Raw genomic sequence first — 20,697 nt, forward strand, 5'->3', positions numbered from 1 at the left:
TGAATGAAAGAGAAGTAATTAAGTTTTAATAAATCAGACAATAATGGCACTATACCAGACTGAACTGAGCAAAGTGAAAGTGGATGCATAACATATGGAATGGGAGGGCATGGTGTGCGTGACCAAGTAATGGACGACAAAACACGCACTCCTTCTCATGAATTAATCATCACATTAAATGAATCTTTGAACTATTGTTCCTGGTTCTTTTGCTCAAAGTTCCCGAGGCAACAATTGCCATAGTTTTCATTACATTGTGAAACAACCCATGCGAATACAAGAATGTCACTTCCGTTTCGCATAAAATATGGAAAGTCCCTTCTCCATTACTAGACTACAAAGTAAACATAAAGTTGATGAATGTAAACTACATTTACTTCCACATATTTTCATCTTAGGAATTCATAATGTCCTAATAATGGCAGCATATTCAACCATAAATCCTGCCAGGTAACCATGATCATTAAGACGTCCATTCTCTACACTCTGGCACTGTGGTTATCCAGTTCAAGTCATGTTGGTGGAAACAATTTTCACTATCAGAACGTTGGCTGGCAGGCTAGTTCATTTGTCTTTCCAGAAGAATTTCCTCTTCTTTACATATAGCCCATGTTTCTGACACAGAGGTAACTGGTCTTACAATTTTTATATACAAGGGTGAAACAAAAAGTAAGTTACATTTCCAAGTTTGATGCAAGTGTAATAGACTGAGATAAGTTGAAAGCAATATTCTTTAACCCATGGGTAAATAATGCAAGTATAAAGCTCAAATTATTATTATTATTATTATTATTATTATTATTATTATTATTATTATTATTATTATTATTATTATTATTATTATTATTATTATTATTATTATTATTATTACTTGTGAGGCATGGCTTTGAAGTGTTTACATCCATTTAGTATTAATATTATTATTTACATAGTTATGACATATGTACAGATGATACAATCATATTATTTGAGAGGTTATGTCATGAAACATGTGCTTTATGTACTGTATATATTTATATGAGTTTAGTTAAAGAACATGCAATTAATAGCATATAATTTATTATTACCTGTATATATGGTGTATAAACCACAGTAACATTGTGTAACATACTGTAACATCCAGAATAACGTATCTGTGACACTAAATGTTTGTAGAATGTTCTTTATGTTATAACTATGTATTAGGCACTCTAGAATTTACGAGAAAAGGTGTTGTATAACATCCATCTAGAAGCCTGGCCAGGCAACCTATATAAAGGGACAGTCTCAATGGTGGAGAGAGTTGTTGTTTAACAGGAGTTGTTTTCGGGAACTTGTGTTGTGCTTGTGCTGAGATGCTAAAGTAGCAGTCAGCTGTAGCAAAATGGCAGTCTTAGTCTTCTGATTCTTCGTGACAGGCAGTTGTTAAAAATGGTGGTTTAATGATATGTAAAATATTGTAAATAAAATTAGTTTATGCAACTAACAGCACTTTGTGCATGTCTTTGTGAATACATCAAATTATGCCCATTTATGAAACCACCTATACATAGGCAACATGGCTATAACAACATACAATGTAAGTTCACTTTTCCACATAGTCCCCATGAGACTGTAAACATTTTTCGGAACGGTCAACCAACTTTTCGATTCTGCATGCGTAGAAATCATCTCCAGCACTATGTAACCACCTGGAGACAACTGCTTTCACTTCCTCATAGTTTGGAATCTTGTCCATCGAGATCCTTTCTCAGCTTACCGAACACATGATAATCGCATGGTGCTAAATCTGGAATATATGGAGGATATACCTCCCACTTGAATCGCTTCATCCATTCAGATGTTTGGCAGGCCGTGTGAGGTGTTGCGTTATAGTGCAACGAAAGTCGGTGGATGATGATTCTGAAACAATGAGGAAGTGAAAGCACCTGTCTCCAGGTGGTTACATATAGCTGGAATCTATTTCTATGCATCTGGAATCGAAAAGTTGGTTGACTGTTCCGAGAAATGTTTACATTCTCTTGGAAACTAAATGGAAAAGTGAACTTACATTGTATGTTGTTATAGCCATGTTGTCTATGTGTAGATAGTTTCATAAATGGCCATAACTTGGAAGTGCAACTTACTTTTCGATTCACCTTTGATATGTTTATATTTTCCACTTTTATGGCAACCTTCTGTGGCAAATCACTCCTGGCACTTCTCTCCATTTATTCAAGCCAGCTCTTACTCTTGCTTCAACCTCTGCTTCCGCTCACCATCAGCACTTAATATTCCACCAAGATTTCAAAATTTCCCTACCTAGTTCAACTGGTTCCTTTAGTGGTATCACCTGTTTGCTTGCTGCTAACCATCACTTCTGTGTTTTTGATATTTACTTTAACACTTTCTTCTTCCATTACTTCTTGCCACAGCCAGACTTTATGCTGTAGACCATCTTCAGTGTTTGCTTTAATTACTAGGTCATCAACACGAAAAGAGATGGACTCAATGCCAATGGCGGCCAGTGGACTCTCAGGTTGAGGGGGGGTGGCCACAGTACTTTCTCCACAAATTTTTCTTTGCTACTAACCAGTACCACCGCACTCATTCAAGTCTTCTGCAAGAAAACAAACTAATTCACTGCTGCCAACCCTCACAAAATGCAAATCAAAATTCCTGGTCTCAAATGTTACATTTCAATATAATTATTTATTATTTTAGTTCTTAAAATATAAATAATAAGGCAAACAAGGTCATAAATTATGATTTCATTTTATTGTATGCAACTATGGAGATTTTGTTGGTGCATGCTCGTACAGGGGTCTTGTGAGGATAATTTTACTGCTATACTGCTACGGACTCTGCCCATGTGAAAGCCTCTTCCCGAACCCTAAACCCCCCCCCACCAAAACCATCCATCAGTGCACTTCCCCCTTACATCTCAACCCCATCACCAACACTATATCCTTGGACAGAAGCTCGAAAGTCCATGCCTCACCTTCAACCTGAAAACATTTACCAGTGAACTGTGCGCTGAAAGCCAGTCACATAAGTTTGATAACTTTCTTCCTTGTTAATGAGAATTTGCAGTTTCGCAATGAAATATAATTTTCTTAGCGTTATTCAAGCTTCATATATGACTTCAAATGTTGAGAGAAAATTTAAAAAAACCTTTTTGTTATCTAGGGAGGACACTGTCCGGGAGTCCTTAAAGGCTGGCCGCTACTGCTCAATGCTGATCTCTGGTGTAAGCCTACTCTGATGGCAAATTCATTAGTATTTCCATAAGGCATGCTTATTGGAATTCAAAAGCCTTAATTCATTTCTTTTATCACACTGACCAATTTCTTTCTGCAAGTTGCTATACGTCGCACCGACACAGATAGGTCTTATAGCGGTGATGGGACAGGAAAGGGCTAGGAGTGGGAAGGAAGCATCCGTAGCCTTAATGAAGGTACATCCCCAGTATTTGCTTGCTGTGAAAATGGGAAACCATGGAAAACTATCTTCAGAGCTGCTGACAGTGGGGTTTGAACCCACTATCTCCCGAATACTGAATATTGATGATATAGATGTTGATTCCCATAGGGAACCTGAAATATTTGTCGCGAATGAGTAAAAATATAATACAATATAATACCTATGGGAATCAACATCTATATCATCTGATGGCCGAGCAGGCATCAATTTTTGGTAAAGTCTCTCATAGTGCATCGGCACTGCCGGTGGCTCCTAGTGGCCTACGCAGTGGCCTCCACGGAATGCACTAGCCGGCGTCTTGTTAGGTGTGCTAGGTCCCAACTGATGAGCCCAACCTAGCACATGAGGGCGAAACGCTGGCAACCAGGAATGAAAGAAGATAGGAAGATAGGAAGTAGATAGTTTCCTATCTTCCATTCTCAGTTCAATACGGACAAAAATGAAATTCTTAGATTTAAACCAGGAATGAGTTAGCTGGAAAATTTATAATGTCCAATAACGGACCATTTATATTGGTATTATATTTTTACTCATTTGGGACAAATATTTCAGGTTCCCTATGGGAATCAACATTTATATCATCTGATGGCCGAGCAGGCATCAATTTTTGGTAAAGTCTCTCATAGTGCATTGGCACTGCTGGTGGCTCCTAGTGGCCTACGCAGTGGCCTCCACGGAATGCACTAGCCGGCATCTTGTTAGGTGTGCTAGGTACCAACTGATGAGCCCAACCTAGCACATGAGGGCAAAACGCTGGCAACCAGGAATGAGTTAGCTGGAAAATTTATAATGTCCAATAACGGACCATTTATATTGGTATTATATTTTTACTCATTTGGGACAAATATTTCAGGTTCCCTATGGGAATCAACATCTATATCATCTGATGGCTGAGCAGGCATTAATTATTGGTAAATTCTCTCATAGTGCATTGGCAATGCCGGTGGGTCCAAGTGGCCCACGCAGTGGCCTCCACGGAATGCACTAGCCGGCGTCTTGGTAGGTGTGCTAGGTACCAACTGATGAGCCCAACCTTGCACATGAGGGCGAAACGCTGGCAACCAGGAATGAGTTAGCTGGAAAATTTATAATGTCCAATAACGGATCATTTATATTGGTATTACTGAATATTGGCTGCACTCAAGCGAGTGCAGCTATTGAGCTCGGTATTTCTTTCTGCAACTTCCTTTTTAGGCACCAGAATATGACATGTCTCTATATTCTATCATAAGCCTTTACCAAGTCTATGATGACACAGTTTAAACTTCTACTCCCTTCTAATATCTTCTCTTGGAGTTGTCAAACAATAAATAGAGGATTAAATGTACTCTTACTGGAATTCATTTACCTTCATCACTTCTCTTAGTCTGTCATCTATGATTCTTTCCAACACTTCCAACAAATGCTCAGTGAATTCTATTCTCCTAAAGTTGCCACAATCGAGCATATCACCTTTATCCTTATAGTTGATAATCAATATGCTAGATTTCAATTTGTTGGGCATCTTTCCTTCTAATCATATTGTCTGCAGGATACCATATATCTAATCTACCCCACAATCACTGCACTCTTTCTCTTTTTTTTAGTTGAAAAAACTGACATTCCTGCAAATTTTCCTTTCATATCCTTGATTCCTTTCTTTAATTTCGCTTTCTGAACTATAATTTCTCATCCAGCCACTTCGGCAGTTCCTTGAAGTTCTACTCTATCATTTTCCACATTAAAGAGCTCAGAGAAGTAATTTCTGCATCCATCTTTTTTTTTTTTTGCTAGTGGCTTTACGTCACACCGACACAGATAGGTCTTATGGTGATGATGGGATAGGAAAGGGCTAGGAGTTGGAAGGAAGCGGCCATGGCCTTAATTAAGGTACAGCCCCAGCATTTGCCTGGTGTGAAAATGGAAAACCATGGAAAACCATCTTCAGGGCTGTCGACAGTGGGATTCGAACCCACTATCTCCTGGATGCAAGCTCACAGCCGTGCGCCCCTAACCGCATGGCCAACTCACCCGGTCCGTCTATCTTTTACGTTGTTAGTTTTCACTGGCACCTATCACTATACTTACCTGTCCTACATCTTCTCTTTTCTTCTATCTTGTTTTAGAAAATCTGTACTTTTGTTTTATTTTTCACCTTCTGGTGTGTGTAGATTTTCATAACATTCCTCAGTGGACTCTTCTTTTGCCTTATTATTTGTTCCCTTGGCTTGCTTGTCAGATCCTTGTTTCTTACTCTGGCCTCCTCATTCTGGAGCAACTTCCTTTTCTTGAACAGATTTTTCCTTGTTTTAAGAACATTCTGGATTTCACAGTTCTACCACCAGGTATCATTATATATCCTTGGGTCATCTGAACCCACGATCTCCCCAGTAATCGGGAGATCGTGGGTTCGAGCCCCACTGTCGGCAGCCCTGAAGATGGTTTTCCGTGGTTTCCCATTTTCACACCAGGCAAATGCTGGGGCTGTACCTTAATTAAGGCCACGGCCGCTTCCTTCCACTTCCTAGGCCTTTCCCATCCCATCGTCGCCATAAGACATATCTGTGTCGGTGCGACGTAAAGAAAATAGCAAAGAAAGTATAACCCACAGCTTCTTTTACAGATTTTTAAGAATCACTTTAATTTCATCCAATTCCTTCTGCTTCTGGAATTCGTTCTTTCTCATGACCTTTTGTTTATATAAATTCTTTTTTCCTCCTGTGATCAATCATGTTATTATCTTAGTTTTTCTCCCAGTTCTGTGCTTTAATTTTCTTTTCTGAATGTCATAACAAGCAGCAAATGCTGCTTTTTTGCTGATTTACACAGACCTCTCCTGGTATGACTTGAAGTAGGTTATAATCTAATTGACTGATGATAACTTCACTCAAATGGGTAATTGGGTGTTCATCATTTTTCCTTGTCTGGCTCCTTGGCTGAATGGTCAGCATGCTGGTCTTCAGTTAAGAGGGTCCTAGGTTTGATTCTGGGCTGAGTCAGGGATTTGAAACTGAAATGATTAATTCCCTTGACTTGGAAATTAGATGTTTCTGCCATCCCAAACATTCCTGAAACTCACACACCATACATCCTCCACTACAATAACATGCAGGTACGCAAGGCAGATGCCACCTATCCTTGTCAGAGGGTCTTCCTTACAAGGCCTGCACCAGGTTAACAACAGTCGCATAAAATAATTATCATCATCCTATTTCTCGAAGTTGGTATCCACAAAGATGTGATCTAAACTTTGCACCATGTCCAGCATTCTGCTCTCTTCATTATTTCTCCATATCCAAAGCTTCCAAGTTCTTCACAGAATTCAGCACTCTTTTGCCTGACTCTCCCATTCAAAACTCCACCAACTATCAGTGTTTCTGTTTCTGGAATGTCTCAGATGGCTTCTTCAATACATTCTCTAAATTATCACCTACTTCCTCCGGACATCCCATCTCCGGGGCATACACTAATAAGATGTTCCAAATAGTCTTCTCTGCCTTTAGCAATACATCAGTCTACCATAAGATTCTTCATTTAAAATGACTTCAACACCCACCAATTCTGCTGTTCTCAGTTCTACAGCAGTAAATCTGTTAACCTCCTAGTTCTTCTGTCATTCAGGATCTCTGGGGATGATTTTTGAAAGGTAATTACTGTAGCTTATGAATAACCATGTCTCCACAAACGATCATGCTCAATTACAAAGCCAGCATTTCTAGCTATAGCCCAGCAATCTAATTTCCATTGCAGCAGACTTTTTCACAGAGCTACCACATCTTCTTTATCCCACTCCTTACAGCTTGTCCAGAGGCCATTGATAATGCGTGGATATCTATTTTATAAGACCCTTTTTAGGAGTCCAAATGCACAGAAGTCCACGGGTGACTCATTGAGTGCATTCACCAGAATGTCAGTAAAAGGTATTGTATTATAAATTTACTCATTCGGGACAAATATTTCAGGTTCCCTATGGGAATCAACATCTATATCATCTAATGGCCAAGCAGGCATCAATTTTTGGTAATGAGACAATGTCTCGCACAATGCATTGGCACTGCTGGTGGCATAAGTAGCCTACGCAGTAGCCTCCAAAGTATGCACTAGCCATGCGTCTTGGTGGGTGTGCTAGGTACCAACTGATGAGCCCAACTTAGCACATGGGGGTGAAATGCTGGCAACCAAGAATGAGTTATCTGGAAAATTTATAATGTCCAATAACAGACCATTTATATTGGTATTATAAATTTACTCATTCGGGACAAATATTTCAGGTTCCCTATGGCAATCAACGTCTATATCAACATACCACATGTCTTCTTTCTCTCAGTTCTTCCCAGCCCAAACTTTGCAACATTTTTGTAATGTTACTATTTTGTCAGAAATCACCCAGAACAAGTCGAGCTGATTTTCTTAGGATTTTTTCCAGTTCTTGAATCAAGTAATCCTGGTGATGGTCCCATACACTGGAACCATACTCTAGTTGGGGTCTTACCAGAGACTTGTATGCCCTCTCCTTTACATCCTTACTACAACCCCTAAGCTGCCTCATAACCATGTGCAGAGATCTGTACCCTTTATTTACAATCCCATTTATGTGATTACCCCAATGAAGATATTTCCTTATATTAACACGCAGATACTTACAATGAACCCCAAAAGGAACTTTCGACCCATCAACACAGTAATTAAAACCGAGAGGACTTTTCCTATTTGTGAAACTCACAACCTGACTTTTAACCCAGTTTATCATCATACCATTGCCTGCTGTCCATCTCACAACATTATTGAGGTCATGTTGCAGTTGCTCACAATCTTGTAACTTATTTATTACTCTATTACTCTATATCTTGATGTACCCATACCTAATTTTTCACCCACCCATACAGTGCTGAGATATCTGTGTTGTAAATGGGTGTTAAAATCTCTTGCTGATAGTATGTAGAATTCACCTTCACATTATTAGCGACCCGGCAAATGGTTAACTTACCATTGTAGCAGTATCCAGTGATGATCATGAAACCCCCTGGCATTCTTCATATAATGTTTGATAATTTTCTTTGTCTCTAGGGTGGCAGTAAATCGAGCGGGGTTTGTTACAGTCACTAAGGTTTGCATATGATTCACCTATTGTCACCATATTTTTCCATCTGTCCCCTGCCAGATAGTTCTCATACAGCTTTTTTGCATTAGTGCGACGTTCCAAAATGTGACATGGCAACAGCTTGTGAACTCGGCACTCATGCTGCTTTTCTAATTGCATGTCCTTGTAGATTATAGTGTTAACTATTAAAACAGACATCACCAACTTACGTGTGATAGTCCTTTGGGGGGCAGGGTTACTACCTGAGACAAGGGCCTTCACTTTCCTCACCACTTCTGGTGTACGGTTTGTGGCTGGTTGTCTGGCTCCATGACTAAATGGTTAGTGCACTGGCCATTGGTCACAGGGGTCCTGGGTTCGATTCCTGGCAGAGACAGGAATGTTAACCATAATTGGTTAATTTTGCTGGCACAGGGGCTGGGTGTATGTGTCATTTTCATCATCATTTCATCCTCATCATGATGCGCAGGTCACTTACGGGCGTCAAATCAAAAGACCTGCATTTGGCAAGCCAAACTTATCCTCGGATACTCCTGACACTAAAAGCCATATGCCATTTTTTTGTGGCTGGTCATGGATTTGCCTGTTTTTTCTGCTCTGGAATTAATCCCAGTTGGCCTTTGCCTGTTTTATTCAATACAGCACTGATCCCGTTCTTTGATATCAAGAAATCAGGCTTCTTGCACATTCCTTGAATTGCAGAATAGCTAAATTTTGCATCGGAAAGGGCTGTTATATAGTCCTCCCAGTAAGGTTCAATCTGCTTCAGCATCATTGCAGCTAATATCTAGAAACTGTTCGCACACATTTTCAGTACTGACGTAAGTCATCACTTCCCATTTTGACATGCTTAAGTTGATAACATCACTGCTAGTGGCCTTCAAACTCATCACCAGAGATCTGGAATGACCTTCTGTAGTGTTTCCTTTCCAATTTGTTTCTTGTATACATAAAATTGAGAGTTTTTGCCTCATTATTATTTCTACCACTTCTTCCTGTCAAAGAGGTCACATTAATGTAGCATCATTATAATGCATGAAATAATGGTGAGATGTTTTCTTTTTGAAACTCTTAGTAATTACTTGTAATGCTTTAATCAAATCTGCTTATTATATTTGCAGGTAAATGGGGTTTCACTGTAAATAGTACAATTAATTGAATATTTATTCCACGGCTGAGTAGTTCAAACAGTAGAGCACTGGTCTTCTGAGCCCAATTTGGCAGGTTCGGTCCTGGCACAGTCCGGTGGTATTTGAAGGTGCTCAAATATGTCAGTCTCTAAATTAACTGTTACGTAAAATAACTCCTGCTGGACAAACTTCTGGCATCTCACCATCTCCGAAAACCATAAAAGTAGTTAGTGGGACATAAAAATAATTTATTATTATTATTATTATTATTATTATTATTATTATTATTATTATTATTATTATTATTGATGTTGTTGTTGTTGTTGAATATTTACTGGCTTCTATTCCTTCATATCTTTTTTCTTCTAAATCCTTACCCTCCATTGCAGTTTTTATGATGTGTGCAGTGGTGATTTTTAAAGGTTTAATTTCTTCTATCAAGGAAAAGAGTCTAGAACATTCTATATATAAAATGCACTACCATGCAAAATTTCATATAGATATCTGCAATAATTTGATGAAAACTATGTGTGAAAATGAATGTTACCAAAAATGAGCTATAAACATATGACAGAATGGAATGTGACAAACAAGTGACGTAATGGAGACATCTTTCTTTGTAGTAGTAGTAGTATAAGGGGTGATCAAAAAGTTTCCATTCGATGGCCATATAGTCCTGAACTGGGATGCCAATCAGGCAAAATCCCTGTGAACATCGAGGCACTCATAACACCGACGCACCAAGCTGAAGATCCTCGTGTGGTAAAACACCGTGTCACCATGCATGAAGAAGTCTGTAACCACCTGCTGCACATCCTCATCCGACAGGAAGCGTAGACCATTCAAGGCCTTTTTTGAGGGGACCGAAGGCATGACAATCGCATGGGGAGAGATCAGAACTATAGGGCAGGTGCTCGAGTGTCTCCCACCGCCTGCTTCTTGTCCATAACGGATGAGGCTGACCTCCTAGATCGACCGGCACCTTATGTTGAAACGCGGCCCGCATAGAACTTGGTGCACCATTCCACAATGGTGGTTTTTGACAGACATGCTGCCCCATAAACAGTTTTCACTCTCCGATGAATGTCCTCTGGTGTTTGTCCTTTGACAGCCAAGAACAGAATAACAGCATGATGGTCCAGTTTGGACGCATTTGGTAATAACTTCACCGTAGGTCATGTGGCCGTGTTTAACGCACGCAACTTGGCACGGAACATCTGCCACACTAATTCCTTTGTCTACATACAAGGGTCGAGTCATAAGTCATGGCAACTATTTGTTTTCTCACGAACAGGAGACAACATGGAAAATGTAAGATATGCATTTGGAAATATAGGGCCTGTACTTATGCATAATGCCTGAAGACAAATTCTGACTTCAGGAGATTCTCGTAGGAAAGTGACAGAACGCAGGCCATTGGTAAACATTGTTTTATTATGGTATAGACAGCAAATACATAAGACTACATACAAAGACCAGGTCTCCACTGGTTACAGACCTTCGAAATAATCACCCAAGTCTTCCACTGTGCGTTGCCAGCGGTGGGGCAGGCACTGAACATAATTCGCTGCATGTGTATCACTAACGTATGACACCTCTCTCCGAAGTCCTGTTACGATGTCCTCTTTGTTAGCAAACCATTGCCCACGTAATGGCTTCTTGACTTTGGAGATTAGATCATAGTCACATGAGCCCAGATCAGGCAAAAAAGGCGGGTGTGGAAGAACCTCCCATCCCCACCATTGTAAGCGACGCTGAACGATGGCTGCTATTTGAGCTGTTGTGTTATCGTGTAGGATTATGGCATTGTACAAAATATCTGGACATTTGGCTCGCACTGCACAGTGCAATTGGTACAACAAAAAGGAATTGTAATAAACTGCACTGACAGTGTGCCCCTCATGCACTGGATGACACACAAGAACAAGAACAAGCTCCTGGTTGTTGACTTCCATTTTACGACGCTCTCACTCACACACTGAATTTGGGGGCATGCTTAGACCCACACTGTTGTTTACATACACCATCTAGTGGCATCATACGCAAGTACATACCGTATGTTTCCAAATGCATATCTTAGTTTTTCCGCGTTGTCTCTTGTTCACGAGAAAAAAAGTTGCCATGACTTATGACTCGACCTACGTATCTGTGCTCGAATACCTGCATCGGAGTCACGCTATGTTGCATGTCCGCTGAAAAATGCCCTCAAATGGAAACGTTTTGATTACGCTTTATAGTAGTAGCAGTAGTAGTAGTAGTCGTCGTCGTCTTCATTAGTGGCAAAATTAGGGCAGTATGTCCTCTCTTACATTTCACAATATATAATGTGCTACAAATGCAAAAACAATCCTATTAACTAAAAGCAAAAAAAAAAAAAAAAAAAAAAAAAAAGGAAGATCATCATCGAGTATTGGAATACGTGATAAATTAGTGATATCAATAAGCATAAAGAAATAGTAATAGAAGAGCAAAAGAGTTATTTATTTAAAAAGCATGCACTGGACGAATTGGCTGTGTGGTTAGGGGTGCACGGCTATGAGCTTGCATCCGGGAGATAGTGGGTTTGAACCCCACTGGCGGCAACCCTGAAAATGGTTTTCCTTGGTTTCCCATTTTCACACCAGGCAAATGCTGGGGCTGTACCTTAATTAAGGCCATGGCCACTCCTTCCAACTCCTAGGCCTTTCCTATCCCATCGTCACCATGAGACCTATCTGTGTCGGTGCGACGTAAAGCCAATGCCAAAAAAAGAAAGAAAAAGAAAAGCACGCACACATCACATTCATTCATTCATTCATCACTCATTCCAGTAACAGCAGGAATATGCTACTTGATATTCACCAGGAAATGACCATGGCAAGCACTTTTAAAATTATTCAGGCATACATTTCATGCAAACATTTGGATCAGGTTTAAGAGAAAAATATGCCCTATGAAGAACAAATAAATTGAAAAATGTTTTTCTTTCACTCATAAAGTTCTACCTCACTCCTCAGGAATACCATCCACAGCAGATATTCATGTTCATTACAGTTAACAGAAAAGGAAGGACCAAGCTTATTGAGAAGTATTATCAACTTTGTGAGCTGTATCATTAATAGTTACTGACCTGCACATTCTGTATTTTCTGTCACAAATGGTACCTCAAAATCTGAAGAGGAAACATTTTCATTAGTTAATATCACTCGGACTTCATATTCTGTGTATGGTTCTAACTGGTCAATAGTCTTTACATATATCTTTATGTCTTGTAAAGCTTGTTGTTCCCTTATAGAAGTCCATTCTTCATTTCCTTTTTTCTGCAAAGAGAAAGACACATATACTTGAAATTATTATAATATTTTTCTTACAATGACAGGTATACAGCCATAGTGAACTAAACTCCACTTTAAAAATTATGACTTCAGGACACCACAGTGCCTTAGATGTATTGCACAAAATGTCCAACATAGGGTTATATGTTGATAGATGCAACTCATATCATGGAATTTCATTTTAGTCGAGTGTAAGTTGATCACAAGTTCCAGCTCCTTGGCTGGAAGATCAGCATACTGGTCTCTGGTTCAGAGGGCCTGGGTTCTATTTCCAGCCAGGTCAGAGATATTAACTGCGTATACAGTAGTTAAATCTACTGCTTCGGGGACTAGGTGTTTAGGGCTTGTATCAATACACATCTTCATATACACATAACACATCATACTACAAATCACCACAGGAACATGCAATAGTGAATATATCTCTCTGTATTGGGTTGGCATCAGGAAAGACATCTGGCTTTAAAACCCGGCTGAAGCCATAAAAAGTGCCGATCCCAGTGAATTTGACATACGGGTCAAGGGAATTAAGAAGATTCAAAAAGTAAGATCATTAGTCATTCTTTCACCTAGTATTGTGAAAATATCTTCCACATACCTAGACAAATGGTACAAACCAGCAAGTTTATCAATAATTTTAGTCTTTTTGATGTGGTTAATATAAAGTTTACTAAAAATTAAGAAGACCGAGCTCGATAGCTGCAGTCGCTTGAGTGCGGGCAGTATCCAGTATTCGGGAGATAGTAGGTTCGAACCCCACTGTCGGCAGCCCTGAAAATGGTTTTCCGTGGTTTCCCATTTTCACACCAGGCAAATGCTGGGGCTGTACCTTAATTAAGGCCACGGCCGCTTCCTTCCCACTCCTAGCCATTTCCTGTCCCATCGTCACCATAGGACCTATCCGTGTCGGTGCGACGTAAAGCAACTAGCAAAAAAAAAAAATTAAGAAGACATCAAGTCTTAGTGGTGCATACACTTGGAGTTGTAATAGGAGTTGAATCATGGCTGAGAAATGATATCATGGATACAGAAATCTTCTCACGGAACTGGAGGATGTTGAAATAATAACATAAAGTTATTTATTAGACCACCTAATCAATACAAAATCGTCTTGGATGATTTACATAAATTTGTTAGCTAATAGTGGTACATGTTTCGCCTTCCCTGAAGGCATCATCAGCCATAGTCTTAACCTTAAATTAAAAATAAGCGTCTAAATAACATGTAGTAATGAAATGAATTTTAAAATCTTGAAGAGATTTGAAGTAAAATAACATTAAAAATGACAATGATGGTTTGATAATACAATGTAATGAGATATAATAGTGGAAGTATTAACAAAATTAACATTAGAAGGCTGCTAAAATAAGTACAATGGATAAAACAACAGATTGTTATACAACAAGTAGTAAGATTGCATAAAAGTAAAGTTGATAGTCTGGCGGTTATAATTAGACGATGGCGAAAAATCGTATATAATCAAAGTAAAGAAGAGAGAATAAAAGTCAAAGTTAGTCGAGAGATCCGAAGTTAATCATGATCTTGAAGATAAAAGACGAAAGTCAGATGCATATGGTGACATTGTAGAACACGTTGAGGATATGAAGTTGGTGAATGGAAGTTGAAGAACAGTTTCAAATAGGATCACTATGGACCATCTCAAAATTTGAAGTGATGTTCAAATGTTGTAAATTGTGAGTTTGTAGATATTCTAGTTGAAAAAGCATATAAAAGTGGAATCTGTAAAAGGAAGCAAGAAACGTAGAGTTAATTGTGTGAAAAGATATTTGAAAATATTGAAGTAGAATCGTGTGCACTTACCATTTGACGGTGACAAAGATAGCTTGTAACATTATGAGTTAGAAGTATTTGCAACAGTAGACTTCTTGCTACGTGTGTTATAACTGAAGTTTTGTGCTGGAGGGGGATCTGTTTGTGTTGACGTAACTATTGGAGGGGGGCTGTTATTGGTGGGAGGGAAGGAAGAGAGTGTATTACTGCGCGTGTTATAATGGTGTAAGGCTATTGGAGGGAGCGATGTTACGGTGGGTGTGGCTATGGGTTTATTGGTTGTATTTGAATTAGAGGTACTAGCGGCGGGGGGAAGGGAGGGGGGTATATTAGCTGTAGGGGAGGTGGGAACTCTAATTGATGTGAGGTTGAAGATTTTTAAGAATTTGTTGGTGAGGGAAGTTGATTCTCGTAATAAAATAAGAATCTGTTCATATAAGGGGCTTTTTTTTATCAATAGTGTCATTTAGATTATCTTTATTAAAATGTTGGTCGAGGAAAATAAATAAGTTTTCACATTCTGTCATGAGTTTGCTTTTATCGACTCTTTTTAGGATATGGAGGTCTTGTTCTATTGTGGTGAATTTATGCCCGGTGTCCCTCATATGGTTGGCCATTGTGGAGAATTTGTTGTGTCTTTGGGCATTGTAATGCTCGGCGTATCTGGTAGAGAAGCTGCGGCCAGTTTGGCCAACATAAGAAAAATTACATGTAGAGCATTTCAATCTGTATATTCCTGATCCAGAGTAACTATTGTCTGTGATGTTAATAGAGTTGTGATTGAAGAATAAATTACGATTAGTGTTTTTTGTTGTGTAGGCTATTTATTTCGTGCTTCATTAATGAATTGGTTATCGGGTAAATGCTATGGTTAGTGAACGTGAATTTAGCGTATTTTGGTTTGACGGGTTTCAATGGAGTTAAATTGGTAGCTAGTTTCAGTTTGGTTTTATTGATGATTTTATCAATCATACTTGTGTTAAATCCATTGAATTTAGCTATTTCCTTGATGAATAGTAATTCTTTCTTTAAATTAATAGAGGACATAGGGATTTTTAATGCTCTATATATTAAACTGTGATAAGTGGCTTTTTTATGTGAGTTGGGATGTAAAGAATCATTTTTTATGGTTGTTGGAGAAAAGGTGGGGTTTCTGTATATTTGGAAGTCGAATTTGTTCAATGCTCGTGTGATTTTGATATCTAAGAAGTTCAAAGAGTTACTGAACTCATCTTCTTTAGTGAATTTAATATTATTATCTAAGTTGTTGAGAAATGATAGTATGTTCTTGCTGTTGTTGATTTGTTTATCAATGATAGCTATGGTATCATCAACATAGCGATGCCCAAAGACAGAGTCCGTTGATGTTATTAATAATCTTACTATGTTCGAGATTATCTAAGTATATATCGGCTAGTATTCATTACATGTAATACTGGAGGATGTATCGTAGTAATAGGATAGGAATGGTAGGAGGGGGAGTATTCATTCTCGTGAAAGAAGAATTTGTAAGCTACAAAAAAGTTAAAAATGACAAACACGAAATTCTAGGGGTAAGGCTCATCTCTAAAGATAATAGGCAACTTGATGTCTTTGGAGTGTACAGACCGGGAGAGGGTAGTGCAGATGCTGATTCAAAATTATATGATAAGATAATCAGCTATGTGCGAAACGATAAGGAAAGGAACGTGATTGTAGCGGATGATCTCAATTTACCAAATGTCAGTTGTGAAGGTAATGCGAACGACAGGAAGCATGAACAACAAATGGCAAATAAGTAAATATGGAAAGGGCACCTGATTCAGAAAGTGATGGAACCAACTAGAGGGAAGAATATTCTGGATGTGGTGCTGATAAAACCAGATGAGCTCTATAGAGAAACCGAAGTAATAGATGGTATTAGCGATCATGAAGCTGTTTGTGTCGTAGTTAAAAATAAATGTGAAAGAAAGGAAGGTATTAAAATTAGGACTGTTATGCAGTACCATATAGCTGATAAAACAGGTATGAGGGAGTTTTTAATAAGTAACTATGATCGGTTGAAAACCGTAAATAAAAATGTAAACCGACACTGGGATGGGTTTAAAGCAATTGTTGAGGAATGTAAAAATAGGTTTTACCTTTAAAGGTGGTAAGGAAGGGTAAAGATCCACTATATTATAACAGGGAAGAAAAGAGACTAAGAAGGAGGTGCAGGTTGGAAAGAAATAGAATTAGAAATGGCTATGGAAGTAAGGAGAAATTGAAGGAACTTACTAGGAATTTGAATCTAGCAAAGAAGTCAGCTAAGGATAACATGATGGCAAGCATAATTGGTGGCCATACTAATCAATCAATCAGTCAATACTGATTTGCATTTAGGGCAGTCGCCCAGGTGGCAGATTCCCTATCTGTTGCTTTCCTAGCCTTTTCCGAAATGATTTCAAAGAAATTGGAAATTTATTGAACATCTCCCTTGGTAAGTTATTCCAATTCCTAACTCCCCTTCCTATAAATGAATATTTGCCCCAGTTTGTCCTCTTGAATTACAACTTTATCTTCATATTGTGATCTTTCCTACTTTTATAAACACCACTCAAACTTATTCATCTACTAATGTCACTCCACGCCATCTCTCCGCTGACCGCTCGAACATTCTTCTTAAGCATTACTTTGTCAATTTATATATTTTTCATCTAAACAGTGTTATGTGGCTGAAGATGTTGATAATATATGAAACATGTACCACTTTTAACCATTAAATTGCCTTAAGCAATCATTGTATCGACTAGGTGGAAAATAATACATACTTAATTGTGAACATACCTCTTAGTCGAGGAGCTCTCCAACTTTCTCTCAATTCTACCCAGCCCAAACTTTGCAACATTTTTGTAACACTACTCTTTTGTCGGAAATCACCCAGAACAAATAGAGCTGCTTTTCTTTGGATGTTTTCCAGTTCTTGAATCAGGTAATCCTGGTGAGGGTCCCATACATTGGACCCATAGTTGGGGTCTTACCAGAGATTTATATGCCTTCTCCTTTACATCCTTACTACAACCCCTAAACACCCTCATAACCATGTGCAGAGATCTGTACCCTTTATTAACAATCTCATTTATGTTATTACCCCAATGAAGATCTTTCCTTATATTAACACCTAGATACTTACAATGATCCCCAAGAGGAACTTTCACCCCATCAACGCAGTAATTAAAACTGAGAGGACTTTTCCTATTTGTAAAACTCACAACCTGACTTTTAACCCCGTTTATCAACATACCATTGCCTGCTGTCCATCTCACAACTTTTTCGAGGTCACGTTGCAGTTGCTCACAATCTTGTAACTTATTTATTACTCTGTAGAGAATAACATCAGCCGCAAAAAGCCTTACCTCCGATTCCACTCCTTTACTCATATCATTTATAAATATAAGAAAACATAAAGGTCCGATAATACTGCCTTGAGGAATTCCCCTCTTAATTATTACAGGGTCAGATAAAGCTTCACCTACTCTAATTCTCTGAGATATATTTTCTAGAAATATAGCAACCCATTCAGTCACTCTTTTGTCTAGTCCAATTGCACTCATTTTTGCCAGTAGTCTCCCATGATCTACCCTCGGCTCAGGTGCCCTTTCTTGAGTAAATAAAAAAAAAAAAATATAAGGAAAAATCTTCATTGGGGTAATCACATAAATGGAATTGTAATTTAAAGGATACAGATCTCTGCACATGGTTATGAGAGTATTTAGGGGTTGTAGTGTTGTACAGGAGAGAGCACATATGTCTCTGGTGAAACCCCAACTAGAGTATGGTTCCAGAGTATGGGACACTTACCAGGATTACTTGATTCAGGAACTGGAAAAAATCCAAAGAAAAGCATCCGACAAAAGAGTAGCATTACAAAAATGTTGCAAAATTTGGGCTGGGAAGACATGGGAGAAAGGAGATGTGCTGCTCGACTAAGTGGTATGTTACACGTTATAATTCTCATGTTAGGTCCGTATTGAAATTTACGTAAATACAAAGTATGTTACAAGTGTTATTATTTTTTTTATATCCTTCTATTCAATACAAAGAGATCTTTTTAGAAATTAAATATTATTATAAAATGTTAAGGGACATGTTTCGCCCTTATTAAGGGCATCATCAGCCTCAAACTCAAACCTGTATGGTGAAAAATCAGGATCCTGATTGCTCTTACAAGTCATAAAAAGATGATATCATTGTAGGTGTCTGTCCAAACATACAACTTGTTAGAATGTCCTTGGCTAAAATTGCAGTATCAAGCTGCATGTCAAAAGTTCACAGGATTATACTTTCCGGAGCATTGAAAAACTTGTTGGGTGTAGAGCAGTGAACAGCTCAGTCTTTATAATGAAACAGAAATGTGCCTCCTTGAATACTCCTGTTAGAGGATAAGAAAAAAGCAAAGCTGATAGACTGTTACAGATGCCAATTTCGTATGTTGTGATAAGATCACAGCCCTCTTAAGTGGCTGTTCAGCTGCCTATAGTCTATTTAACCCTTTCGATCACGAATTATTTACACTGGAGGAAAAATCCTAAATTTTGTGTTAAAAAACAACTATTTCACTTTTAATGGTAAAATTTACCACCAAGATGGCCTAGCTATGGGTGATCCCTTATCAGGCATCTTAGCTGACATCTATTTAGATTCTTTAGAACATCATAAAATAGTAAATAAAATAAAAGGCCTTAGCTTATGGCTTCGGTATGTAGACGACACATTCGTAATAATCAATAAAGATCTCAATAACAGTACCGATATTTTAAATTATTTAAACAACCTAGACCAAAATATTAAATGCACCAAGGAAGATGAAGTCAGTGGATCCTTAAATTTCCTAGATCTCACAGTAACTCATATTAATGGCAACTTCGATTTTAAAATTTACAGAAAACCTACTAACACCCCATTAACAATCAAAAATACTTCTTTACATCCTAACTCCCATAAATTGTCCACTTTTCACAGTTTAATTTACAGAGCTTTAAAAATCCCTCTAACACCCAGGAACCTTCAAACAGAACTAAATGATATAAAGGATTTAGCAAAAATCAATGGATATAAACCTGAAATGATTAACCGTTTAATAAAAAGAGGTCAAATTCAAATTGAGAACAAACCTCATCCCTGACAAAACCCAGAAAATCCAAATTCATTACCTTCACCTGCAACAATCCAAACTTTCACCAGGTCTTGAACCCAATAAGAAACAAAAATACCAGTATAGCTTTTAGGACAACAAACACTAACCAAAAATTATTTTTTAATCACAACACAGTCAATTCAAGCAAAAATACTTACTCAGGCTCAGGCATATACAGGCTCACCTTCATGCAATGCAACGCCTCTTATATTGGTCAAACAGGCCGGAGTTTTCAAACTGCCATTAAGCACAATAAATTTTCCGCTATGAGCTCCCATATGAAAGAAACAGGACATCACTTCACGACGATAGAAAGAGACCTCACAGTTATTAAAAGAGTAGACAAAGGAAAGTTATAGAATGAACTTGAAACCATCTATATATTTTTGGACCAATACTACAAAAAATCTAAACCTCAATGATTTAATTGAAGTCAAGAATCCATTATATGAAAGTTTACCCAAATTATTGCAAACTCCAAATTCAAAACATAACTACATTCTTAAAAATATTAAGTTAACAGCTTCTAGAACCTCCACTACTTTAACTAACTTGACTCCCTTCATGTGCGCCCCCACAATTCTCCTGCAACCCAACACGAATCCCTCCCGGCCGACCATGCAAATCTCTCGCAACCAACAACACATAAACTTAATGTTCCGCTTACCCCCTCCCCTCCACCACACCGTCCTCCGCCAATCTCACATCGATACAATACTAGAAGCACAAGTGTCAGTCATTCAACGCTACCATAGCAACTGCATAACAGTCAAGAAATAAATGAAC

The 20,697-nt window shown here is 38.3% G+C and overlaps 1 protein-coding gene across 1 annotated transcript in view; it reads right to left on the reverse strand.

Annotated features, from left to right (window-relative positions):
• The window catches only part of LOC136874532 (receptor-type tyrosine-protein phosphatase kappa), a 381,492-nt gene that overhangs the window by 230,883 nt on the left and 129,912 nt on the right, over positions 1-20,697 (reverse strand). The window contains exon 7 of the mRNA XM_067148168.2: positions 12,761-12,950. Coding sequence (XP_067004269.2) covers positions 12,761-12,950 — 190 coding nt within the window. The remainder of the gene's footprint in view (positions 1-12,760; positions 12,951-20,697) is intronic.

This window comes from Anabrus simplex, chromosome 5 (assembly GCF_040414725.1).
Source record: "Anabrus simplex isolate iqAnaSimp1 chromosome 5, ASM4041472v1, whole genome shotgun sequence".
NCBI lineage: Eukaryota > Metazoa > Arthropoda > Insecta > Orthoptera > Tettigoniidae > Anabrus > Anabrus simplex.